This window comes from Tachyglossus aculeatus, chromosome X4, assembly GCF_015852505.1.
Source record: "Tachyglossus aculeatus isolate mTacAcu1 chromosome X4, mTacAcu1.pri, whole genome shotgun sequence".
Classification (NCBI taxonomy): domain Eukaryota; kingdom Metazoa; phylum Chordata; class Mammalia; order Monotremata; family Tachyglossidae; genus Tachyglossus; species Tachyglossus aculeatus.
The window spans coordinates 49,324,171-49,351,477 of NC_052098.1; the positions used below are offsets into that span (position 1 = coordinate 49,324,171).

The window sequence follows — 27,307 nt, forward strand, 5'->3', positions numbered from 1 at the left end:
GCACGGGCCGAGGGGGCGTGGTTCTAGGGACGTGGTGACGTAATGTCTGCGGGACGTGTCAAAGGAGGCGTGGCTTCAGAGCGTGGGGCGTGGCGACGTACTGGTTGAGGGGGTGGGTCCGGCAGGCTCGGGGGGCGTGGCTTCGGGGAGAAGGGGCTCGTGGGCTCTGCAAAATTGGGAAGCGGGGAATGGGTGTAGAGTGCTTGCAACTGTATTTACGTGATTTTGCTGGGCAGGGAGGAGAAGAAAGAGAATGTATGTGTCCGTCCGTTCAGCCTTCCTTTACTATATAATAATAATAATAATAATGCTATTTGTTAAGCGCTTACTATATGTGCAAAGCACTGGGGAGGATACAGGGTGATCACGTTGTCCTCCCAGTCTTCGTCCCCGTTTTCCAGATGAGGGAACTGAGGCTCAGAGAAGTGAAGTGGCTTGCCCAAGGCGAGGCCGAGAGGATTGACAGAAAGAAGGAGACTGGAAGAGGGAAAGGATGCAGAGAGAGGCAGGACGGTTAAAAGGTGAGAAGGAAAACACAAAGCAAACGCAGTCACTCTCCTCAGTTCCTTCAAATACAATCCCAGCACCAAAATCAATCAATCAATCAATCAATCGTATTTATTGAGCGCTTACTATGTGCAGAGCACTGTACTAAGCGCTTGGGAAGTACAAATTGGCATCACAAAAGAATCCCTTGGCCCAGAAAGGCCGCCCTTTTTCTTCCCCCCGGTATTTCGGGTTTAGGGAAAGACGGGGGAAAGAGTGAATATTTAACAAGGGAAAGATCGGGGAGAGAGGGAAAATCGAAAAAGAAAAAGTAAATAGAGTGGCTTAGTGAAAGGGCCCGGGCCTGGGTTCTAATCCTAACTCTGCCACTTGTCTGCTATGTGACCTCGGGCAAGGCGCCTAACTTCTCTCCCTTCTAGATTGGGAGCCCACTGTTGGGTAGGGACTGTCTCTATATGTTGCCAACTTGTACTTCCCAAGCGCTTAGTACAGTGCTCTGCACACAGTAAGCGCTCAATAAATACGATTGATTGATTGATTCTCTGTGCCTCTGATTGGGAATTAAGGCTCTTTAGACAGGGACTGTGTCCAACCCGATTACCTTGTACCTGGGCCAGCGTTATAGTACTAGTGCCTGGCTAATAGCGTGCCAGAAAAACAAGCAAATGGATTTTGGAGCAAATTAAGCCAATGTGGTCTTTGGAAGGCCAAATGACTCGAATTAGGTTAGCATGCTTTGGACTCATCGCCACGAGGACTAATTCTCTGGAGAAGACACTAATGCGAAGAAGAGTCCAGGAAAAACGTAGAAGGGGCAGAGCGGCAGCTAGATGGATAGAGACCATCATCATCATCATCAATCATATTTATTGAGCGCTTACTATGTGCAGAGCACTGTACTAAGCGCTTGGGAAGTACAAATTGGCAACATAAAGAGACAGTCCCTACCCAACAGTGGGTTCACAGTCTAAAAGGGGGAGACAAGAGAACAAAACCAAACATACTAACAAAATAAAATAAATAGAATAGATATGTACAAATAAAATAGAGTAATAAATATGTACAAACATATATACATGTGCTGTGGGGAAGGGAAGGAGGTAAGATGGGGGGATGGAGAGGGGGACGAGGGGGAGAGGAAGGAAGGGGCTCAGTCTGGGAAGGCCTCCTGGAGGAGGTGAGCTCTCAGCAGGGCCTTGAAGGGAGACCAGAACAACGAGAACGGAAGAACCTTTAGCAAGGTTACAGATTATGGCAGAAGAGAGGATTTTCTGGAGAAAATATATCCATAGACTCGCCATGAATCGGAAACGACTCGACGACACTTGATAATAATAATAATAATAATAATAGTGATGATAATAATACTAATGCTTCAAGAAAAAAAAAACTGTTTCCGCCCGGTCTCGAACCGGGGACCTTTCGCGTGTTAGGCGAACGTGATAACCACTACACTACGGAAACGTGCCTGACGAAAGGCCTCTCCATAGGTCTCTTGAACTCTTATTTTTTCATTTATTCATTCATTTCCTACTACATAATAATAATGATGATGGTATTTGTTAAGCGCTTACTATGTCCAAAGCACTGTTCTAAGCGCTGGGGGATACAAGGTGATCAGGTTGTCCCACGGGGGGCGCACAGTCTTCATCCCCATTTTACAGATGAGGGAACTGAGGCCCAGAGAAGTGAAGTGACTTGCCCAAAGTCACGCAGCTGACAAGTGTCGGAGTCAGGACTTGAATCCATGACCAAATGTGCACATTCCACAAATGTACACCCCCCTATTGCTGCGTGAATACGTATACACAGTGAATGCGTAAACACAAAGAGGAACATTCTACAGACAAATATGAACACACGAACACTTAGGAAACAGTATATTCAATCACAGGACCAAATCGCCCACTTAAGCAACACAATCTTACATATACTTATACAGGAGCATGCCTTAAATCAACCAATCAGCTCTTTACCGTGTGCAGAGCACTGTACTACAACTAAATATACACACAATCTATAAACTAATTCACGCAAAGCCACCCTACAAAAAGGAGAGTGAGGGGACACACCCCACAGAAACAGACCCACACCAGCAAAGAGAACACGCAAAGAAAAGCTATGCAAGAACGCAACCCCCTACATACGCACTTATCTTTTTCTTCGTTTCATTTTATTTCACTTAGAAAGAGAAAAATCCAACATTTTATTAAATGTTTAAAAAAAAAAATTTAAAAAGGGCTCGTCCGGGATTTGAACCCGGGACCTCTCGCACCCAAAGCGAGAATCATACCCCTAGACCAACGAGCCAGTTACTCTGAGGCCTTCTCCAATGGCTTTTAGTTGCTTGTTATGATGACTTTCATTAGTTTTGATTGGTGGTATTTTGTTCTACCCCACTGCTCATTTTTTTTATTTAGCCTGCGAACCGACAATTAAACCTCATTGATGCGGAAATCAACCCTCCAATGTGTGTGTGTGTGTGTGTGTGTGTGTGTGTGTGTGTGTGTGTGTGTGTGTGTGTGTGTGTGCGTGCGCGAGCGTGTATGTTTTGCTTGGGGGGGGCGGTGTAACTCCTCCTATACCATATGTTTTATTATAATCCAAGGGGAAAGGTATATTTTAGCATTTTACGCACTGTTAACGCCAACACAATCTTACTCTCGCTCACTTTTTGTGTACCTCCGGTTCGATGATGGCATCTACCACTGGGAACGATGGGTGAGCCAAGGTCACAAAGGACTTGATTATAGTGATCAAACTATCAATCAATCATGTTTATTGAGTGCTTACCGTGTACAGAGCACTGTACTAAGCCCTTGGGAGAGTACAATATCACAGAGTTGGTAGACGTGTTCCCTGCCCGCAGAGAGTTTACAGTCTAGATAGACCCTGCCAATCATGATTCTGCTGGCATTTGGTATCAGTGTGTGAATTACACTTTCACTCTCAGAAATAACAGGATTGTGTTTCACTTCTTGGTGACTATACGTTCCTATAATTTACAAGCATCCCTTTTCCTGTTTTCTTTATCCCCACCCCAGCAACCTTCCCATCCAGCCCCAATCTCCTTCCAATCACAACTCCAGGTCTTCACCTTCCAGTAATCCTTCCTGAATTAATGCCCTTCATATTCCAACCTACTAGCACCATCTGGCTTCTAATCTGCCTTCTCCTGAGTGTTCATTCTTGTCAAGTCTGTTTTGATTGCTCCATATCAATGTGGATGGTCTGTCTCTCAGATGCTCGCATCACAGCAGAGAAAAGCATCTACGGTATATATATATATATATGTTTGTACGATTTATTACTCTATTTTATTTTGTTAATACATTTGGTTTTGTCGCCTGTCTCCCCCTTCTAGACTGTGAGCCCGCTGTTGGGTAGGGACCATCTCTAGATGTTGCCGACTTGGACTTCCCAAGCGCTTAGTCCAGTGCTCTGCACACAGTAAGCGCTCCATAAATACGATTGAGTGAATGAATGACTCTATTTATTTTATTTGTACATATTTATTCTTTTTAGACTGAGCCCCCTCCTTCCTCTCCCCCTCCTCCCCCTCTCCATCCCCCATCTTACCTCCTTCCCTTCCCCACAGCACCTGTATATATGTATATATGTTTGTACATATTTATTACTCTATGTATTTATTTATTTATTTTACTTGTACATATCTATTGTATTTATTTTATTTTGTTAATATGTTTGGTTTTGTTCTCTGTCTCCCCCTTCTAGACTGTGAGCCCACTGTTGGGTAGGGACTGTATCTATATGTTGCCAACTTGTACTTCCCAAGCGCTTAGTACAGTGCTCTGCACACAGTAAGCGCTCAATAAATACGATTGATTGATTGATTGATTTCCTCCCACCATCAAGGGTCGCTGCTCCCAACATGCTCCGTGTGCACCAGGCCCCGGGACAGAAGATGCTCACACAGCATAAATCCTCTGCAAAATCCTGGGAAGATTGGTGGATGCAGTGTGTCCTGAACTCTGAGACCTAGGAGCCTGAAATTCTGCTCCTCTAGCGATTGCTCCCCATTAATTTTGTTTTTATTTTGTGTATTTGTCTGTGTTATGCTTTAAATGTTTCATCACTCCTGATGTGTCTGCCTCCAGTCCCTACCCCCTGTTTACACTCTAAGGAACAGGGACCATGTCTAATTCCCATCTTTGTCTTCTCTCCCAGCGCTTAGTACAGTGCTCTGTACCCAGTAAGTACGTAGCAAATACTATTACTACTAAATAAATAGTAATAGCTCCTGAGGGCAGGAGCTGTGTTTATTCTCTATATTGTATCCTAAATGGTTAACATCAGACTGCACACTTCATGTGGGCTCAGGAAAGATTAACCAGCTGACTGCCTGACTGACTGGCAGAGAATCAGAAGGCCAAGACTGTTCCGTCTTTGCTCTCTTTAAACCTGTCCCTTGGTTCACGACTGAATGCCACAGTCATTGCTGCTGCTGCTGCTGCTGCTGCTGCTGTCAATAACGATACAGAAATACACAAAGGTGAGGGGAGGGAGAAGATTATGTTGGCATAAACAATCAGCAATGAGTTAAAATAACACTTTTTTCTTAGTAATCTCAGTCATGATGATAATTACATAATAATTGCAGTATGTGTTAAGTGCTTACTATATGACAAGCACTGTACTATAGTACGCTGGGGTAGATACAAGGTCATTGGGTCTCACGTGGGGCTCACAGTCTAGGAAGGAGGAAGAACTGATATTGAATCCCCATTGTGCAGACAAAGGACCTGAGGCATAGAGAAGTGAAGTGACTTGCCCAAAGTCACACAGCGGGTAAGTGGCGAAGTCAGGATTAGAACCCAGGTCCTCTAACTCCCAGGCCCATGCTCTTTCCACAAGGCCATGCTGCTTCTCTACTATTATGACAAGAAGAAGAAGAAACGGAAGAATTATTATTTTAAAAATTAATAAATACAGCCCACCTCTACTGTCACTTGGGATTATGCCAACCCATTTTTAAGTCTCTGGCTGGGTGGGTGGGTCTGATGCCTGGGAGCTAAATTTAGACACACACCTGCCTTTATCATTCATCGCTTCTTGGTCCGCCTCTCTGGGAAGGGGTCTCTTGAAACATCTATTTAGCTCAGGACCCCAGTATGTAGCTAAAAAAAAATAATAGATTAATATTGCATATAATTCTTCCATGAGTTGAGAGAGGAGGGCTAAAGGGCTTTAAGAGGCAAAGTTGTCACAACTAATTTGTTCTTGGAATTAATTCCCTAGCCCTCTGGCTCTGTAAAATCACCAATCAACCACTCAGTGGTATTTATTGAGCACTTACTGTGTGCTCAATGTTAGCCTCTTGGGAGAGTATTCGTAGACATGTTCCCTGCCCACAAGGAGCTTATGGTCTAGACAGCTGAATTCACAAACCCATTCACCATAGGAAAGAATTGGGTACTATCCCCATGTAAAAATAGTTTGCCACTCTCTGGGTTTTGGGGTGCCTGGGCAGCCCTGGCTAAAGCCTCTTCCTTGTGGGACCCACTGAGAGAAGTCACAGAGGGCAGTGTATGTCTTGGTCCCGTTGCCACAGCAATAGTCAATGGATGATATCAGAGGGAGTGTGTAGTGCAGTATTGCCTAATGGAAAGAGCACAGGCCTAGGAGTCTGAAGACCCGGGTTCTAATCCCAACTCATCCAAGGTCATACAGCAGGTAAGTGGAGAAGTCACTTAACTTCTCTGTGCCCCAGTTACCTCTAGACTGTAAACTCGCTATGCGCCGGGAACATGACTGTACTCTCCCAAGCACTTAGTACAATGATTTGCACAGTAAATGCAATTGATTGATTGATTCATCACCTCATCTGTAAAATGAGGATTAAGACTGTGAGCTCCATGCAGGAGATGGACTGTGTCCAACCTGATTATCTTGTATCTACCCCAAGGCTTAGTACAGTGTCTGGCACATAGTAAGTGCTTAACAAAAAACACTGATGCCCAGGCCTATGCTCTTTCCACTCGGTCATGCTGTTTCCCTCAAAGCTATTAAAAATCTCAAAAACAAATGAATGCCTAGTTACCTTGTGCAACTGACTAGTGTCTGTATTTCTATCCACCCTACTTACCCTCCCTTCTGTGTCCTTATGTTGCCCCAGACTCGGGCCCTCCCCCTCGCTTCTAGCCTTCCCACTCAGGGTGACCACTGCTCAGAGCCCGAGAGTTAAAAGAGGAAAGGTATGTCTTACCTTCGGAAGGACAGGCACAGTAGTTGTGATGGTTTGCGCTGAGCCATTCACACTCTGCTCACAGGGTCTCTCTGATCCCCAGCAGCCCACAGTTGGGTAGGGACTGTCTCTATATGTTGCCAACTTGTACTTCCCAAGCGCTTAGTACAGTGCTCTGCACACAGTAAGCGCTCAATAAATACGATTGATTGATTGATTGAGTGCCACGACAGACAACTGGTAGAGAGAACCGGATGTGTCTGACACCTTAACAGCACCTGATACCACTGGGTTCTCACCCATTTTCGAAGCCACAACAATAATGATGGTATGTGTTAAGCGCTTACTATGTGCCAACCACTGTTCTAAGCACTGTGGTAGATACAAGTTAATCAGGCTGGACACAGGCCCTGTCCCGCATGGGGCTCACAGTCTAAGGAGGAGGGAGAACGTATTCTATTTATTTTATTTTGTTAGTATGTTTGGTTTTGTTCTCTGTCTCCCCCTTTTAGACTGTGAGCCCACTGTTGGGTAGGGACTGTCTCTATATGTTGCCAACTTGTACTTCCCAAGCGCTTAGTCCAGTACTCTGCACACAGTAAGCGCTCAATAAATACGATTGATTGATTGGATAATGAATCCCCATTTTACAGACGAGGAAATTGAGGCACAGATAAGTTAAGTGACTTTTTTTATGTTGCAATACAGGGTCTTTTCCACTTGGAAAACCCAGGGGAAATGCAACATCGCTGAGAGAGATGAGGGCTGACGCCCTGGGTAATTCTTGCCTGATCTGCATTGCCTTTTTTCTTTGCTCTTTGGGCAGCACTGAGCATTTAACAGGAAAGGTTTAGCCGTTCCAAGAGGACCAGGTGGAAGAGAAAGGGCGGGAGGAAAGGATGGAGCTAAAGGAAAAGCAAGCAGACTGAAATCTAAGCTGCCCGGCGATGCAGAAAGCTCAGTTCTTGGCGGCTCTCGCATCTTTCCTCTCCGACCTCAGTTTCCCGGGCCTCCAAACCCCCGCTTCCTGCTCACTCAAGAGAGACAGTGGTGCCTTTTTTTTAAGGAAATTTAAAAAAAAAAAAAGGCGAGGCTATAGAGGCCCCAGCGAGATTTGAACTCGCGACCCCTGGTTTACAAGACCAGTGCTCTAACCCCTGAGCTATGGAGCCAAACATACGTAATTTAGGCCGGAAAGCTGGGATGTTGTCAGGGCTGAGCATGGTTAGTGGATAATTATCATCATCATCATCATCATCATCAATCGTATTTATTGAGCGCTTACTATGTGCAGAGCACTGTACTAAGCGCTTGGGAAGTACAAATTGGCAACATAGAGAGACAGTCCCTACCCAACAGTGGGCTCACAGTCCCCCTCGTCCCCCTCTCCATCCCCCCGTCTTACCTCCTTCCCTTCCCCACAGCACCTGTATATATGTATATATGGTTGTACATATTTATTACTCTATTTATTTATTTATTTATTTTACTTGTACATTTCTATCCTACTTATTTTATTTTGTTGGTATGTTTGGTTCTGTTCTCTGTCTCCCCCTTTTAGACTGTGAGCCCACTGTTGGGTAGGGACTGTCTCTATGTGATGCCAATTTGTACTTCCCAAGCGCTTAGTACAGTGCTCTGCACATAGTAAGCGCTCAATAAATACGATTGATTGATTGATTGATTGATAAAAGGGGGAGACAGAGAACAAAACCAAACATACTAACAAAATAAAATAAATAGAATAGATATGTACAAATAAAATAGAGTAATAAATATGTACAAACATATATACATATATACAGGTGCTGTGGGGAAGGGAAGGAGGTAAGATGGGGGGGATGGAGAGGGGGACGAGGGGGAGAGGAAGGAAGGGGCTCAGTCTGGGAAGGCCTCCTGGAGGAGGTGAGCTCTCAGCAGAGCCTTGAAGGGAGGAAGAGAGCTAGCTTGGCGGATGGGCAGAGGGAGGATAATGAGAGGATGGAGAGGGATCGGCGGTCACAGATGCGCCTCCTTCCCCTGAACGAACTCTTGTATTAATGTCAGTCTCCCCCTCTAGACTGTAAACTCGTTGCGGGCAGGAAACGTGTCTACCAACTCTGTTGCATTGCCCTCTCCCAAGCGCTTAGTACGGTGCTCTGCACCCACTATGCGCTCAATCAATCAATGGTATTTATTGAGCGCTTACTATGTGCTGAGCACCGTACTAAGGGCTTGGGAGAGTTCAGTGCAACAGAGTTCGTTTATTACGTTGTCTGCCCACAACGAATTTGCAGTCGCTAAATACCGTTGATCGATTGACTGTGAATGATTGATTGAACTAGAGTCCAGTTCTCCCTCTCAGCTCGTCCGGGGAAAGAAGACCTGGGCTCTCGAACAGATGGGAGTTTGGGTTCTCTAGTAGAGGCTAGGGCCTGGGAGCCTGGGTTCTTAAAATGTAAAATGGGGATTAAGATTGTGAGCCCCCTGTGGGACAACCTGATCACCCTGTAACCTCCCCAGCGCTTAGAACAGTGCTTGCACATAGTAAGCGCTTAATAAATGCCATTATTATTATTATTATTTAGTAGTTGCTGGGGGCCTGGCTTCTCTAGTGGTTGCTGAGACGTGGGGGCTTGGGCCCGTTCAGACGCTTTAATGACTTGACTCTCTAATCTCACCTCTTTCTACAAATAATAGAGTCTATTTGATTTTTATACAGTCCATCTGGTGAAGTCCATGTGCACAGATCGTGACAACTGGAAATGTTAACACATTTGCAGTGGATGGAGAGAAGATTGAAAGAGTTGACAATTTCTCTCTCCTGGGATCGATGATCACTAATAAAGGAACTAGTAGTCAAGAAATACCCCGAAGATTAATGTCAGGAGGACTTGCTGTGAAGAGCCTGGAAATCTGCTGATGTAACAAGTGCCACAAAAATACAAATTGTCAATTCTGGGGTGTTTCCAGTGACAATGTATGGATCCGAAAGCTGGACGGTGAAAAAACAGGATAGAAAGAACATCGATTCTTTTGAAATGTAGTATTGGAGAAGGTTTTTGCGAATATCATGGATTGCCCTAACAACAAACAACTGGACTTTGGTGCAAATTAAGCCAAAGTGGTCTTTGGAAGGCCAAATGACTCGACTTCGATTAGCATATTTTGGACACATAATCAGGAGGATTAATTCAATTCGGCCCTCTCTACTGACCGACAACAATGCTTCTCCTTTGTAATAATAATAATAATGGCATTTATTAACCGCTTACTATGTGCAAAGCACTGTTCTAAGCTCTGGGGAGGTTACAAGGTGATCAGGTTGTCCCTCGGGGGGCTCACAATTTACTCCCTTACCCACCACCCCCGCCAGACATTTAACTCCCTTATCAAACATCCTGTCCCCCCACCCCCACCATCTTTTTCCCCTAACGCCCTGGCCACATACTTCAACAAAACTGAAACGATCTCCCAATTCCCCCTCCTCCTCCACCCTCTCCGACACTCCTTATTTTCTCTGCAGTAACTCAAGATGAATCCTCCCCCTTCCACTCCAAATCAACCCCCTCCACCTGTGCTTCTAACCCCATCCCTTCATACATTTTTAAAACACTCACCCTCTCCCTTCTTTCCTCCTTGTCTGACATCTTCACCTATTCACTTTCCGACGGCTTCTTCCGCACTGCTTTCAAACATGCTTATGTTTCCCCTATCCTTGAAAAAGCCTCCCTTGACCCCACGGCCCCTTCCAGTTAGAGCCCCATCTCCCTCCTACCATTTCTCTCCAAACTGTCCCCACTTCCTCTCCTCCAATTGTCTCCTAGATCACCTTCATCTGGCTTCCGCCCCTTTCACTCCACAGAAACAGCCTCCTCTAAGGTAATCAATGACCTTCTGACCCAATCAGACGGCCTCTACGCTCTCCTAATCCTCCTAGACCTCCCAACTGCCTTGAACCACTGTGGACCACCCCTTGAATCTTTATCTAATCTTGGATTGACTGACACTGTTTTCTCTGGGTTCTCCTCCTATCTCTCTGACCACTCCTCAGTCTGTTTTGCCGGCTCCCCTCTGCCTCCCACCCTCTGACAGGAGGGTTCCCTCAAAGCTCAGTTCTAGGTCCCTTTCTGTTCTCCCTCTACACCCACTCCCTTGGAGAACTCATTCGCTCCCAGAGCTTCGATTACCATCTCTATGCAGATCATTCCCAAATCTACATCCCCAGCCCTGCAATCTCTCATTTCCTCCTGCCTTCAAGACCTATCTACCTGGATATCCTGGCGACACCTCAAATTAAGCCTTTCCAAAACTGAACTCATTTTCCCACCCAAACCCTGTCCTCCCCTTCTTTCCCATCGCTGTAGACAACATCACTATCTTTCCCTATCTCACAAGGCCTTAACGTTGGCTTTGTCCTCGACTCATCTCTCTCATTCCACCTACGTATCTGATCTGTATCAAATCCTGTCGGTTCTACCTTCACAATACCTGCCTCTCCAGTAGACACTTCGGCCCATTGCCGCTGTTTGACTTCCCTCTGGGCTTGGAGGGACGAGGTTGCTGTGGATCTGGGGGCCTGGGTGGGGATGGGGCCTATCCTTGGAGGCAGTGAGGTGGACCCTGGGGCCGGAGAAGAGGGGAGAGTGTCCCTGAACCTTGGTGGGAGATGGGGAGATTGAAAAGATCCAGGAGCAGCCGCAGGACACCTGGGTCCCTGGAGTGTGGAATTCAATGCCGGTCCTCTCCCCTACTTAGACTATGAGCCCCATGTAGGACAATGACTGGATCCGATCTGGTTATCTCGTATCTCCAGCGCTTAGAACATGTGTGGCATATATTAAGTGCCTAACAAATACCATAATTATCATATTACCCTAGTGCTTAGATTGATTGATTGACTGGGCGATCGGCATTGAATCCCTCCCTCCGACTCATCGGCCCAGTGGGGAGATGGGTTATATTATTATGTAACATATTATATATTTATTGTTTAGGGTTAGGATGATCGTTATTGTTAAATATGATCTAATTATTTTGTCATTATAGATTATTATTGTTGTTATAAAGAGACCGATGGAGCTCAGAGCCAGAATGGGAGGGAAAAGACCCCGCCCCACCCCCCTCACGGGCCCAAAGGGAAGATGGACCGACACAAGGTGCCAGAGGCCCGGTTGCCTGGGTCCCAGGGCGGGGAGGGAGGAGGTGGGAGAACTTCTTCATTGATCTGGCATTCAGGAAGCCAGTTTTCCTAGGTGCTCCCTCTCTGCCGGAGGCCAGCGTGCCTTCCCGGGGCAGGATCGCCCTTAAACGTCATCACGGCTCGCATTGGTGATGCCACAGAGGTGTCAGATCTCCGCTCCACCCCTTTCGGTCTCTCCCTCCACTCTGGAAGCAGCGTGGCCTAGTGGAAAGAACTCGGGCCTGGGAATCAGAAGACCTGGGTTCTAATCCCATTTCTGCCACTTGCCTGCTGTGTGACCTTGGGGCAAGTCGATTGACTTCTCTGCACCTTAGTTACCTCATCTGTAAAATGGGTATCAAAACACTGTCAGCTACATGTGGGACCGGGACTGTGTCCATCCCGATTCTCTTGTATCTACCCCAGCACTTAGGACTGTGCCTGGCACATAGTAAGTGCTTCACAGATACCATTAAAAACAAAAATAAATAAGGGGTTTGCACTCAGGGTTTCAGAAATTCATGCTTGGACACACACAACACATGCGTATCCAAACACCCTGAGAAATGCTCATCCGTACATCTTTAAGAACCCAAACACTCACAACAGTGATTTATGGCTATTAGCACACACCAAGAGAAACAAATGGATTCAGCCTTTGGTACAGTGCTCTGCACATGGTAAATGATCCATTTGTTAGTGGTATTTCCCCTCTAGACTGTAAGCTTGTTGTGGGTAGGGAACATGTCTACCAACTCTGTTGTATTCTACTCTCCCAAGTGCTTAGTTTGGTGCTCTGCACACATTAAGTGCTCAATAAATACCACTGATTGATTTGTTAAGGACTTATTATGTGTCAAGCACTGTTCTAGGCACGAGTACCACTGATTGACTTGTTCGGGTAAGTGTTGAGTTGCTTATAAGCACACACACACACACTCACAGCTGCACTGAGTTACCTGTTCAGATACACAGGACTCACCCCCAAACCCCCATATTCAGATCCCCACATTCACCCACACAGAGCTCCCCCCACATAGGGACACCCAGATACAAAGATAAATAAACACACAATACAACAATTCATGTCTTGATATAAAGCCACCAATCCGAGGATGAGCTCAGACTCTGTATTTGTTTCTCGACCCCGTCTCATGAGAAGCAGTGAGCATCCACTCCCTCTTCAGCGCACAAACGGCCAGGAGCCATCGAACATTTTCGCAAAGGCACAATTAGGAAACTGAGGCACAGGCTGGTGAAGCCAATCATAAAAAGACCCCTAGTGCGAAAGGGCCCAACTCTGATTCCCGCCAGTGTAGGTTTGTATGTGCTCAGAATGTATTCAAGGGGTATCTGTGTAGGTGTGAATGTGTTGGTAGGTTTACGGGTGTGAGTGACGTGGTGTATCTGTTGGAGTGTTTGTTCTTGTGGATGTGTCTGTGCGCTGGGTCAGTGGGTAGGTTGAGGGTGTTTCAAGACGCCCTCAGTCATTCCATAACATCTCAATCAAGGTATTAGTTGAGCACTTGATGATAATGATAATAATAATTATGGTATTTATTACGCACTTACTGTGTGCCAGGCACTGTTCTAAGTGCTGGGGTGGATATAAGCATATTGGGTTGGATACAGTCCCTTGTCCCACATGGGGCTCACAGTCTCGACCCCCATTTTACAGATGAGGTAACTGAGGCCTAGAGAAGTGAAGTGACTTGCCCCAGGTCACACAGCAGACGAGTGGCGGAGCTGGGATTAGAACCTATGACCTTCGAACTCCCAGGCCATGCTGTAACCACTATGCCATGCTGCTTCTCTTACATATCTTGGCTCCAATGCCACTACGGAGCGGTCTTCGGACAACACGTGTCTATCTGGATAGAACACGGTGCGCTGTCGGGAGTAATGGTGGTGTGCCTGGGAGCCATCAAGGCACGCATACTACAACTGAAGTTTTCTTCAGCATCGTAGGAGAACTGAGTGGATTTGAATGCTGAGGTGAGTCCATGTTGATGCATTTTAAAGTGTACACGCAACTGTATAAACAAATGCTGTGTGAGTGGGTTTGTGGATCTGTGTGCTGGTGTGAGAATGTGTCAGGTGTGTATCTAAATAATAATGTGGGAGTGTGAGGGTGTGTCAGTTGTGTACCTCTGTCATTGTGTACCTACATTCTGAGAGTGGTCTATGTCAGCATGTGGGTTTATGACAACACACAGATACACAACCGACACACCCTCAGATATGTCTAGGTCATCTATGAAACCAAATACCGGTGCAAGCGTGGGTGTCGACTGTGCACCTGTGTGTTGGTGCGAGCATGGGCATCAGCAGTTCATCCGTGAGCGTGAGTGTCGATTGTGTGGGTCCCAAGCCGCGGGCACTGGTGACCTCTGGGATTTGTCACCGCACCTGTCGTGAACTGGCCAAAGTGCACGACGGCCAAAAAAAAAAAAAAGTCAAGTCAGAGGCTCCTCCGATCCATCTGCCAAGGCCCAGGAGCCGGGACACCGAGCCTGATGCCGGCTCCTCCTCCATCCACAAGCCGGGGGTGGTGGGGTCGGGGGGGAGAGGAGAAATGGGAGGGACGGGACACACCATCGGGGGGGGGGGTCCCAGAAAGAGGCCGGGCAGAGGACGGACCATCCCACCCCTCAAGGCCAGATGCGCAGGTAGGTCCCGGTGGAGCAGACGGAGAAGAGCGGGAAGACCCGCTCTTGGAAGGGCACGTGGAAGGTGTAGATGTGGTTCATCTCCTCGGCCGAGTAGAACGAAACCTCCCCGGCCTCCAGGTCCAGGTAGACGCGGACCCGGCTCAGCCGGCCGCCGGGGCTCAGCTGGGTGCGCTCGGGAGATGTCACGGCCCAGTACTGGCCGCCGTTCAACTGGAGGGCCCAGATGCCCTCCTCGGGGGTGAACGGCGTCAGGCCCTTGCGGCGGACGGACTCGCGGGCCACCCCGAAGGCCCAGCCGTCGGCCGAGCCCACCTCCACCTCCCAGTGATGACGCCCCAAGGTGAACCCGCGGGCGCCCAGGACGCGGGTGTTGGTGTCAAAACGGCGGGCGCTGGGCGGGACATCCAGGGGTTTGGGGCCCAAGCGGACGCTCTTGAGATCCAGGGACAGGATGAGGCGGGGGTTGGCCGTCTCGGGGTCCAGCGTCAGGTCCACTGTGGGGGGCAGGGAGAGGCAAGGAGCGGGCAGTCAGAGGGTCATCCCGTCCAACCCTCCACCTCCAAAAAGAAGAGTGGGCTGACATAAAGGGGGAGGCTAGCCGGTATCTACTATCTACTAGGGGGAGGCAAGCCTATATACCACCCGGGCTCCGGTCCCACCACTGGCCTGCTGTGGGACCTCAGGCAAGTCACTGAACCTCTCTGGGCCTCCGTCCCCTCATCTGCAAAACGGGGATTCAAAACCCGTTCTCCCTCCCTCTTAGACCCTGAGCCCCAAGGGGGACAGGGACTGCTTCTGATCTGACTGGTTGTTTTGGGTTTTTTGATTTCTATATGGTCTCTGTTAAACACTTACTTTGTGCCAGGCTCTGTACTAAGTGCTGGGGTAGATAGAAGCTAATTAGGTTGAACACGGTACCTGTCCCGCATAGGGGTCACAGTCTGAAATATCCACGTTACAGATGAGGGACCTGAGGTCCAGAAAAGCGAAGTGACTTGCCCAAGGTCACATAATAATAATAATAATAGTAATAATGGCATTTATTAAGTGCTTACTATGTGCAGAGCACTGTTCTAAATGCTGGGGAGGAGATCAGGTTGTCCCACGTGGGGCTCACAGTCCCCATTTTACAGATGACTGAGGTCATCTGAGGCACAGGGAAGTTAAGTGACTTGCCCAGTCACACAGCTGACAAGTGCGGAGCCAGGATTAGAACCCAGGTCCTCTGACCCCAGGCCCATGCTCCTTCCACTAGGTCACCCTGCTTCTGATTGTCTTACGTCTACCCCAGTGCGTAGCATATAGTAAGCACTTGATCAGCCCCATCATCCCTCTAGACTGTAAGCCCGCTGTAGGCAGGGAACGGGGTCTACCATTTCTGTTGTGTTGGACTCTCCCAAGCGCTTAGCGCAGTGCCCTGCCCACAGTAGGTGCTCAGTAAATACCACTGATCGATGGATTGAGCATCATCAGACTGAACCACACTTGAACGCACCCACGGTTGTCTTGTTTCAGCAACTAAGCAGGTTGGGCCTGGTTAGCTTTGGATAGGAGACCCCCTTCCTTCCCAACAAGTCTACCAGGCGCACTCCGGAGAGCTTCCCATCTCCCCTTCCTGCTCTGTTCCAGCCCAACCCCTTCCCCTCATCCGGAGGAGGCGGGCAGACAGAGGAGACTGAGAGGGAAAGAAAAAAAGTCAGTTGGAAAAATAGTGAGAAAGAAGCAAAAGTCCAACCTTGTACCTACCCCAGCACTTAGTACAGTGCCTGGCACACAGTAAGCACTCAACCATTTAAAAAAAAAAAAAACTCAACAAACCAACGACCCAGGATCAGCAGCGTGGCCTAGTGGAAAGAGCTCGGGCCTGGGAATCAGAGGATCTGGGTTCTAATCCCGGGTCCGTAACTTGCCTGCTGTGTGACCTGGGGCAAGTCACTTCACTTCTCTCTGCCTCGGTTTCCTCAACTGTAAAATGGGGAATCAAAACCTGTTCTCCCTTCTATTTTGACTGGAAGCTCCATGTGGGACAAGGACTGTATCCAACTTAACTTATATCTACCCCAGGCGCTTAGAACAGTGCTTGACACCTAGTAAGTGCTTAAAAAATACCATTAAAAAAACAATCACAGGCCCTGCATAGAGGGATTTCGGTTAGACGATGGTGAGGGCAGAGAAAGCGGGGGGCGGGGGGGTCGCTCAGAGAGAGACATAACGAGAGAGGGAAGATTCTTCAAGGTGTCACAAAAATGAACAACTGGGCCGGAAATCATAATTTACCTTTCTCCTCTTTTTCCAGTTCCCCTTGCAGATCCTCTGAAGAGTAAGAGAGACAGGACCCAGCTGAGTATTTACATTGAATTAACATCCGTAACTTCCTACCCAGCTCCTCTCCCCATCACCAAACTTCCCCCTAAACCCCGGCCCCCACCCCCAACTTGGGTTTTTCAGGACAGGCAAGGTGGTATCTGCAGCGAAGGCACCAGAAGTAGTGTGGCCTAGTGAATAGAGTCCAGGTCTGGGACTCAGAAGACCTGGGTTCTAATCCCAGCTCCACCACTTGTCTGCTGTGGGACTTGGGGTAAGTCACTTCTCTTCTCTTCACAGTTTCCTCATCTGTAAAATGGGGATTAAGACTGCGAGTCCCAGGTGGGACATGGACTGTGTCCAACTTGTTTATCTTGTATCTACCCCAGCGTTTAGGACAGCGCTGGGCACATAGTAACCGCATAACAGATACCATTAAAGAAAAGGGGGGGGGCACAAAGAACCTTCTTTCTCTCCCCTTCCCTCCCCCCCATGCGACCTAACAGGGTGCCATACGCCCTGGTCCGGGAACGCTGTGTCCTTCTCCGCACCACCAGCCCCACCCTCCAACTCCCGCAGGCTGCAACTTGTAGCCGTGGCTCCCACACGGGAATAATCTTGCTGCCGCCTGCTCCCGCCGCCTCCCCCTCAGGCTCTGGCGTCATGGCCCTCACTTCCCGCCTCCTCCCCCGAGACGAGGGAGCGGGCTTCCCCAGAAAGCCAGGCGGGCGTCCTTGCCCACTCTGAACAATGCCCTCCCTACCCCCAGCTCTCCGGCCGCTCACCTTTGAATTTCTTCAACAGCCCTTTCAGGACAAAGGTCTTGAGGGAAAGGTTCCAGACCTTACTCTTCATCTCGGAGCACACGGAGGAAGGCTTCGGGCCTGGGACGTTGTCACACCTGTGGGGAGAGAGACAGGAAGTCACCAGGGTCACCGATCACCACTGCTCCCCCGCCCCTGCCCATGGCCATCCCTGAAAGAGGGGAAGAAGGGACCTCCAGCAGGAAGGCCTGGGCTGTGCAATCTGTTTATGCTCTATCTTATCTTAGAGGAGCCTGGAAAGAGGATCCGAGTTCTAATCCCGCTCCGCCACTTATCTGCTGTCTGACCTTGGGCAAGGCATTTCACTTCTCTGGGCCTCAGTTGCCTCATCTGCAAAATGGGGATCCAATACCTGTTCTCCCTCCTACCTAGACTGGGAGCCCCATCGTGGGCTTTGCTGGTCTACGTATCGACTCCAGCGCTTAGCACAGTGCTTGGCACATTAGCGGCGTGGCCTGGTGGCTAGAGCAGGGACCTAGGAATCAGAAGGACCTGGGTTCTAGTACCAGCCCTGCCACTTGTCTGCAGAGGGACCTTGGGCAAGTCGTTTCACTTCCCTGAGCCTTAGTTACCTCATCTGTAAAACAGAGATTAAGACTGTGAGCCCCAAGTAGGACAGGGACTGTGTCCAACCTCATTTGCTTGTATCCACCCCAGCGCTTAGTACAGTGCCTGGCACATAGTAAGCGCTTGACAAATACCATAATTATTGTTGCAACGAGCTGGAGGGAGGAGTCTAGGCTCCAGACCTGCTCTGGTATAAACTGGCAGGGAGGGGCGGGGGACAAGAATGAGACAGACGAAGTAGAGGATGAGGCCAGAAGCCTGGAGAATTCGGTCAGCTCCGGCCCGCAATTGTGAGCTTGCCGGGCGGGCCTCTCTCGCCCTGAATATCTCCTTTTGCCCCAAAACTTCCTGCTCCCCTCTAGGGCGGGGTGGGAGCCAGCTGAGGATATCGACCTACCTGCTTAAGGTGCTCTTGACTTCCTGCAGGAAAGAGGAGAGAAAGGGTTACAGTGGTCAACCCCAGGAAGAGCGGAGAACTTGTTACAGTGGTCGCCCCCCAGGAAGAGGGGAGAACCTGTTACAGCGGTCACCCCGCAAGAAGAGGGGAGAACCAGCTACAGCGGTCACCCCCAGGAAGAGGGAAGAATCTGTTACAGTGGTCACCCCCCAGGAAGAGGGGAGAACTTGTTACGGCGGTCACCTCCCAGGAAGAGGGGAGAACCTGTTACAGCAGTAGCTCCCCAGGAAGAAGGGAGAACCTGTTACAGCAGTCACCCCCAGGAAGGGCAGAGAACCTGTTACAGCGGTCACCCTGCAAGAAGAGGGGAGAACCAGCTTCAGTGGTCACCCCCAGGAAGAGGGAAGAACCTGTTACAGTGGTCACCCCCCAGGAAGAGGGAAGAATCTGTTACAGTGGTCACCCCCCAGGAAGAGGGAAGAACTCGTTACAGCGGTCTCCTCCCAGGAAGAGGGGAGAACCTGTTACAGCAGTCACCCCCAGGAAGGGCAGAGAAGCTGTTACAACGGTCACCCTGCAAGAAGAGGGGAGAACCTGTTACAGAGGTCACCCCCAGGAAGAGCAGAGAACCTGTTACAGAGGTCACCCCCAGGAAGAGCAGAGAACCTGTTACAGTGGTCATCCCCCAGGAAGAGTGGAGAACCTGTTACGGCGATCACCCCACAAGAAGAAGGGAGAAACTGATATAGCAGTCACCCCCCGGAAGAGGGGAGAACCTTCTACAGTGGTCAGCTGTGACAGGCCTAAGGCCATTTTCTTTTGGCTAAACTGCGATTAGCGCCATTATCTCTTCGTCAGTAGACGTTGTTGACGTCCTCAACTGCAGCTGCTGACCCTGAGGAGACGCGGACGCTGAAGGGGTCCGATCAGGAAGTGGTACTCGCCCGTGGCCCCAAGCTAATGAGGAGAACAAGTAGGGCCAAGCAATTAAAAAGACTGAATTCGGCCAGATACGACCCTGGAGCCTGGATTCTATCCTTTGTTTGGTCAAGCTGAGGCGGGACTGTCGCATACACCACTAGCCTTTCCCGGGATCAGCAGATGCCTTGGGGACACACCCCCGGCCGCAGCTGGAAGGCGGCGCGGAAAAGCCGGGGACACGAGCCCCGGATCGGCGGATGCCGTCGGGACCCCCCCGACTGCAGTTGCTGATGGAGGGGCATGATGTTATCACTCAGTCGGCGGACATCGTTGACGTCCTCGACTGCAGCTGCTGACCCTGCGGGGCAAGATAGGGAGGTGGTGTTCGCGAACGCCCCGCAATTTAATGAGCAAAACGAGGTGGAGCACAGCCACCCCAGGCCCCAGAAAAATTGGTGCTGAAGAACAGCCCTCTGGGGACGAGATCACCATCAGCTGGTCCATGACTCTCACTTACTGCTAGGAAGGAGGGGCTCCTGGTTGACCTGGGTGTCTGAGTAGCTCCGGACCGTATTTCCGTGATTGGCACGGTTGGACTTAGGGGAGCCCGGTGGCTTGGGCCCTGATTGTCATGACTTTTCCTCTGAATGCTGGCATGCTAGGTAAAGTAGGGGAGCCCAGCCATTAGGCCGTGTTGTAGTGAAGTCTACTGGTATATTAGATGATCTTGGGGAGCCCGCTTGTGGGCCCTGTCTGCTTCTACCTTTCTGTGATTCTGCTTTGACCTAGGCGCGAGTGGAACCGAATAAAGAAATGGACCAAATAAAGAAATAAAAGACCTCAAGATTCTTATTTTAAACGCATCTCGGCTCGCTCTGTCTAGCTCCCCGGCTCAGACCAGGGGAGCATAAGTGGGATCCTTATCGGCCAGTGACCTCAACCCCAGGAAGAGGGGAGAACCCCTTACAACGGTCACCACCGGAAAGAAGAGGCCGGGTTGGACAGCACTATGAGCAAAAGTCCCCAGGCTGTCTGTCCCCGCCTGGGGATCACCAGGTAAACCTAACCCTACCGGCTCACTGGACCTCGATCTCATCTGTCCCATGCTGTCCCTCCGACCGACCACGGCTCTCCCCACCTTCAAAGCCCTCCTAAAAATCATATCTCCTCCAAGAAGCCTTCCCGGACTAACCCCTCATCTCCTCAACTATTTGCCCTCCCGTCTGGTCACCCCTGCGTTTGGGTCTGTACTCTTTTAAGCACTTTGACACTCACCCCACCCCTAGCCCCCTAGGACTTATGTCTATAGCCTTTCTTGATTTCATTATTCCTACTTAGACTGGGAGCCCCAGTGGGAACCGATTAACTTGTTTCTACCCCAGCCCTTAATACAGTGCTTGGCATATAGTAAGTGCCTAGCAAATACCACAGTTATTATTCAGTTATTATTCAGTGCGTGTCTCCACCACTGAACTGTTAGCTCCTTGAAGGCAGGAATTGTATCTACCCACTCTGCTGTATTGTATTCTCCCAAGTATTTAGCCCAGTGCTCTGCACACAATAAGCGCTAAATAGATACCATTGATTGACTAAGGAATTCAGTCTGAGGCACAAGGAAGATAAATGACTTGCCCAAGGTCACACAGCAGTCAAGTGGCAGAGCCAGGATTAGAACCCAGGTCCTTCTGACTCCTGAGCCCAAGCTTTATTCACTAAGCCATGCTGCTTATTGAGCACTTACTGTGTGTAGAGCACTGTACTAAGCACTTGAGAGAGGACAATATAACAGAGCTGGTAGACACATTCCCTGCCCAGAAGGAGCTTATATTCTAGAGGGGGACACAGACATCAATCAATCAATGGGATTTATTGAGCACTTACTGTAGGCAGAGCACTGTACTAAGTGCTTGGGAGAAGACAATATAACAGAGTCGGTAGACACATTCTCTGCCCAAGAGGAGCTTACAGTTTAGAGACTTGGCTCCTGTCCAGGATAAACCTGCTGCTGTCTCTGGCCTTCCCTCCCGGCTCATTCGGCACCGGGATCCTGTTGAGGCGTACAGGGTAAATTTGCTGCTCTCTGCTTCCTCTCCTGGAAGGCAAGCTGTGTGTAGTGACTCAACTGAAACTTGAAGAGGGACCCCAACTTCCCGTGGCTGAGTTATTGGCCCTGGGAGTGCTCCAATGATCGGCAGACTTCCCCATTCCTCAACGCCCAGTCCCCCTCCGCTCTCCTCTAATAATGTGGTGGTCATCCAGCATCACCCTGGGCAACTGTACAGGATGAACTTGCTGCGGCCTGTCCCCCCCCACCCCCCTGGCCAGATACTCATCACTCATCCGTCCCCAGCCCTCAAGCCTGCATTATCAAAGTCCCTAGTTACCCCCTCCCCTCCCCCTTGTCCAGCACTGGCCCAGAAGCAGCAAGTTAATCCTGTAAGTGCTTCCCCAAGCATGCCCGGCCCCGGCCCCGGGGCTCACCTGGAGAAAGTCGAGGTCAGGCTTGCAGGCGGTCTCCTCCATCTCGCTGACGAGCTTGGTGAGCAGAGCGATCTCGCCGCCGAGCTGGGCCAGATTCTCACCCTGGCGCCGGGCCACCTCCCGGGCCAGGGCCTCTAATCGCCCCAACAGCCGGCTCTCCTGCTCCGCCAGGAAAGCCCGCAGCGCCTGGAACTCGGCCATCACCCTCTCCCGCTCGGCAACCACCTGTTTCTGCTCGGCGGGGGCCGGGAGAGCAGGGGGGAAGGAAGGGGGGAAGGATCTCTAAGCACCAGTGTGGGTCAGTGGGGGAAATCTCTCCGGCCACCCCGGACGCCCAGGTTCCACCCCCCACTCATGCAGCTACATTTCGAGAAGCGGCATGGCCCGGTGGAGGAGCCCGGGCCCGGGACTCAGAGGACCTGGGTTCTAATCCCGGCTGCGCTACTTGTCTGCTGTGTGACCTCGGGCAAGCCACTCTACTTCTCTGGGCCTCAGTTCCCTCATCTGCAAAAGGGGGGTTCAATACCTGTTCCCTCTTCTACTTAGACCGTGAGCCCCATGTAGGATTATTTTGTATATCTCCCCAGTGCTTGGTGCAGTGCTTGACACATAGTAAGTGCTTAACAGATACCACAATTACACTACTACTGGCTGACTTCATTCTGAGCTGTGCACACCAATTCTGACATTCGTACATTTTAACCCCCTTCCACAAAATAATGATAATAATTCATTCATTCAAATAATAACGGTATTATATTAGGTGCTTATTAGGTGCCAAGCACTGTACTAAGTGCTGGGGTGAATACAAGATCATCAGGTTGGACACAGCCCCTGCCCCACATGGGACTGGCTCACAGTCCAAGTGGGAGGGAGAACTGGTAGTGAATCCCCACTTTACAGATGAGGAAACTGAGGCACAGAGAAGTAAGGAGACTTGTTCAAGGTCACACAGCACACAAGCGGCAGAGCCGGGATTAGAACCCAGGTCTCTGACTCCCAGACATGCGCTCTTTCCACTAGGCCACATTGCTCCCCATGTGTACTCGTTCTCTTCTCCTAGACACTCCCATGCCCTCCTTTTGTCACCTATCCATGAGAGCACTCTGCCCTCCACATTCCTCTCCTGCCCCTCACCTATACCCATTCCCGTTCACCCAGGACCCTGGCTCCTCACCATCAGCGCTTGACTCTCCTGCTCGTCAGTAGATTTAAATTCTTCAAAGTCCTCCAGTTCTTTCTTCAGGGTGGCCAGCCGGGCTTCTAGCAATTCCTGGGGACCAGAATTGTGGCACAGAGCGAGGGGTCTCCCTTCCCTATGCCTACCTCCTCCCCTTCCCTCAAAGAGGCCCACCGTCAACCAAGGAATAACTGACAGAACGACAGATTTTGAGCCTCTGAGGGAACACAGTGATGGGGACAGCTGACGTCTGGGGCCCTGAGGGGCTGGATAAGGGACACCAAGCTGAATCGCAGCAAGAGGGAGTTAGGTTAGACCAATATGCTGGTGAGGGAGACAAGAGGAAGAAGGGTTGGGGATGATCTCAGGCAAGATCTAACCGGTATGAAAGAGGAACGGTTCTGGTTGGGAGATGATGATGATGATGGCGGCATTTATTAAGCGCTTACTATGTGCAAAGCACTGTTCTAAGCGCTGAAGATGAGGGGCTGGCCGTGATAAACTCCCTCAGAGTTCCTTCCAGACTGGCAGCCGAGGGGAAAGTCCTCTAGACTGCAAGCTCGTGGTAGGCAGGGAATGTGCCTACCAACTCCGTTGTATCGGACTCCCCCAAGCGCTTAGTCCAATGCTCCACACACAGGTAAACTCTGGGAGTCAAAGGACCCGGGTTCTAATCCCAGCTCGGCCACTTGTCTGCTGTGTGACCCTGGGCAAATCACTTAACTTCTCTGTGGCTCAAAGTTTCCTCACCTGTAAAATGGGGATTAGGACGGTGGGCCTCCCATGGGACATGGACTGCGTCCATCCTGATTGGCTTGTATCTACCCCAGCGCTTAATACGGTGTAAGTACGTAGCAAGCGCTTAACACATTCCATGGCATTTTTTTTTAATACCACTGACGAGAAAGACAAGAGAAAGATGATGACGAGATCATTGTCATACTGTACTGTCCAGGGCTCTGCCCTCAGGAGCGCTCCCTAAATCGGATTGATTGAGCGACAGGGGCTCGCTTGACACCAGGGGGCGCTCGCGGCGGGCCACGCCGACTATGTCCCGAGAAGGCCAGCAGGGGTCGCTCGCGCAGTGCCACGCACACTAGGGCGGGAGGCGGGGGCTGCAGGGCGCCGGGGGGACCAACAGGGGGCGCCGCGGGCAGCGACACCTCCGCCCGCCCGGGGCAGGGGAGGGCTGGGGATCAATCAATCAATCGTATTTATTAAGCGCCTACTGTGTGCAGAGCACTGTACTAAGCGCTTGGGAAGTCCAAGTTGGCAACATATAGAGACAGTCCCTACCCAACAGCGGGCTCACAGTCTAAAAGGGGGAGACAGAGAATAAAACCAAACATACTAGCAAAATGAAATAAATAGAATGGATATGTACCAGTAAGAACACTGTACTAAGCGCTTGGGGAGTCCAAGTTGGCAACATATAGAGACAGTCCCTACCCAACATCGGGCTCACAGTCTAAAAGGGGGAGACAGAGAACAAAACCAAACATACTAGCAAAATGAAATAAATAGAATGGATATGTACCAGTAAGAACACTGTACTAAGCGCTTGGGGAGTCCAAGTTGGCAACATATAGAGACAGTCCCTACCCAACAGCGGGCTCACAGTCTAAATGGGGGAGACAGAGAATAAAACCAAACATACTAGCAAAATGAAATAAATAGAATGGATATGTACCAGTAAGAACACTGTACTACGCACTTGGGGAGTCCAAGTTGGCAACATATAGAGACAGTCCCTACCCAACAGCGGGCTCCCAGTCTAAAAGGGGGAGACAGAGAACAAAACCAAACATACTAGCAAAATGAAATAAATAGAATGGATATGTACCAGTAAGAACACTGTACTAAGCGCTTGGGGAGTCCAAGTTGGCAACATATAGAGACAGTCCCTACCCAACAGCGGGCTCACAGTCTAAATGGGGGAGACAGAGAATAAAACCAAACATACTAGCAAAATGAAATAAATAGAATGGATATGTACCAGTAAGAACACTGTACTACGCACTTGGGGAGTCCAAGTTGGCAACATATAGAGACAGTCCCTACCCAACAGCGGGCTCCCAGTCTAAAAGGGGGAGACAGAGAATAAAACCAAACATACTAGCAAAATGAAATAAATAGAATGGATATGTACCAGTAAGAACACTGTACTAAGCGCTTGGGGAGTCCAAGTTGGCAACATCTAGAGACAGTCCCTACCCAACAGCGGGCTCCCAGTCTAAAAGGGGGAGACGGAGAATAAAACCAAACATACTAGCGAAATGAAATAGATAGGTACCAGTAAACTACGCGGGTCTCACCTTGGCCTCCTGCACCGCCTCGTCCAGCGGCAGCACGGCGTGGGTCCGGTGTTCCCGAGCCCGGTCGCACACCACGCAGATGGGCCGCCCGTCGTCCTGGCAGAAGAGCTTCAGCGGCTCCCCGTGCTGGACGCAGCCGGCCGCCTGGGGCCCGGCCCGGCCCCTGCCCTGCCCCGGCGCGGGGAGGCTGTAGCGGCGAAGCAAGCCGGCCACCCCGGCCAGCTGGCGGTTGGGCCGCAGCTGGCTGGGCCGGGCGGGCTCCCGGCACTGGGGGCAGGGCAGGACCCGCGGGGCCGGGCTCAGCAAGGTGGCCCCCGAGCGGTCCCAGCAGCGGCCGATGCAGGCGCGGCAGAAGCTGTGGCCGCACTCGATGGACACGGGCTCGCAGAACAGCTCCAGGCAGATGGAGCAGGTCGCCTCGCCCTGCAACTCGGCGGCCAGGGCAAGGGCCTCCGCGCCGGGCCCGGCTCCGGGCCCCGGCCCCACGGCCGCCATCGGGCCCAGCTGGAGCCCAGCTCGCGGATTACGGTAGCGACTCCTCGGCGCGGGGGGGGGGCGAGTGACGTCATGGGGCCGGCCTGGGAGCCGGGATCATCATCATCATCAATTGCATTTATGGAGCGCTAACTGTGTGCAGAGCACTGGACTAAGCGCTTGGGAACTACAAGTTGGCAGTCCCTACCCAACAGTGGGCTCACAGTGTGCAGAGCGCTGTACTAAGCGCTTGGGAAGTCCAAGTTGGCAACATAGACAGTCCCTACCCAACAGTGGGCTCACAGTCTAAATCAATCAATCAATCAATCGTATTTATTGAGCAATTACTGTGTGCAGAGCACTGGACTAAGCGCTTGGGAAGTACAAATTGGCAACATATAGAGACAGTCCCTACCCAACAGTGGGCTCACAGTCTAAAAGGGGGAGACGGAGAACAAAACCAAACATACTAACGAAATAAAATAAATAGGATAGATATGTACAAGTAAAATAAATAGAGTAATAAATATGTACAAACATGTACAGGTGCTGTGGGGAAGGGAAGGAGGCAAGATGGGGGGATGGGGAGGGGGACGAGGGGGAGAGGGAGGAAGGGGCTCAGTCTGGGAAGGCCTCCTGGAGGAGGTGAGCTCTCAGCAGGGCCTTGAAGGGAGGAAGAGAGCTAGCCTGGCGGATGGGCAGAGGGAGGGCATTCCAGGCCCGGGGGAGGACGTGGGCCGGGGGTCGATGGCGGGACAGGCGAGAGCGAGGTACGGTGAGGAGGAGACGGAGAACAAAACCAAACATACTAACAAAATAAAATAAATAGAATAAAATAAATAACGTATGTATATTTATTTCTGTATTAAATTGTTATAATAATAATAATAGTGGCATTTATTAAGCGCTTACTACGTGCAAAGCACTGTTCTAAGCGCTGGGGAGGTTACCGGGTGATCAGGTTGTCCCACTTGGGGCTCCCAGGCTTCATCCCCATTTTTACAGATGAGGTAACTGAGGCACAGAGAAGTTAAGTGACTTGCCCAGAGTCACACAGCTGAGAAGTGGCAGAGATAGTTGTCTTATTTCCTGTTACTTCCTTGTTCATCCTAATGCTTCTATCTGTAGATAATTTTTGTCTGTATCCTTATTAGATGATAATAATGATCATAATAACTGGCATTTGTTAGGCACTTATACGCCAAGCACTGTATTAAGTGCTAGGGTAGATACAGGATGGGGGAAAGGCGACCAGGCCGAGGACCCGGCAGCGCCTAGTCCCTACTCCGCGTGGGACCT

The 27,307-nt window shown here is 50.1% G+C and overlaps 1 protein-coding gene and 3 non-coding genes across 5 annotated transcripts; all 4 read right to left on the reverse strand.

The window, feature by feature from the left end:
* Positions 1-1,898: 1,898 nt before the first annotated feature.
* Positions 1,899-1,971, reverse strand: TRNAV-AAC. The gene has a single exon. It is a non-coding gene; the product is annotated as a tRNA-Val (tRNA).
* A 774-nt stretch (positions 1,972-2,745) lies between these two features.
* TRNAP-UGG lies at positions 2,746-2,817 on the reverse strand. The gene has a single exon. It is a non-coding gene; the product is annotated as a tRNA-Pro (tRNA).
* Positions 2,818-7,811: 4,994 nt separating this feature from the next.
* Positions 7,812-7,884, reverse strand: TRNAT-UGU. The gene has a single exon. It is a non-coding gene; the product is annotated as a tRNA-Thr (tRNA).
* Positions 7,885-13,618: 5,734 nt separating this feature from the next.
* TRIM7 (tripartite motif containing 7) lies at positions 13,619-26,029 on the reverse strand. Of its 2 annotated transcripts, XM_038770067.1 has the most exons (7): positions 25,535-26,029; positions 23,217-23,312; positions 22,040-22,270; positions 18,638-18,660; positions 17,635-17,750; positions 16,823-16,858; positions 13,619-15,039 (listed from the first exon to the last, which is right to left on the reverse strand). In XM_038770067.1, exons 1-7 carry the CDS (start codon positions 26,027-26,029, stop codon positions 14,525-14,527), a joined length of 1,512 nt encoding a protein of 503 aa, XP_038625995.1. In that variant the 3' UTR covers positions 13,619-14,524. The 2 variants fall into 2 exon arrangements, with proteins under 2 accessions (XP_038625995.1, XP_038625996.1); XM_038770068.1 differs by lacking the exons at positions 13,619-15,039; positions 16,823-16,858; positions 18,638-18,660 and having other exon boundaries at positions 17,672-17,750.
* Positions 26,030-27,307: the final 1,278 nt, after the last annotated feature.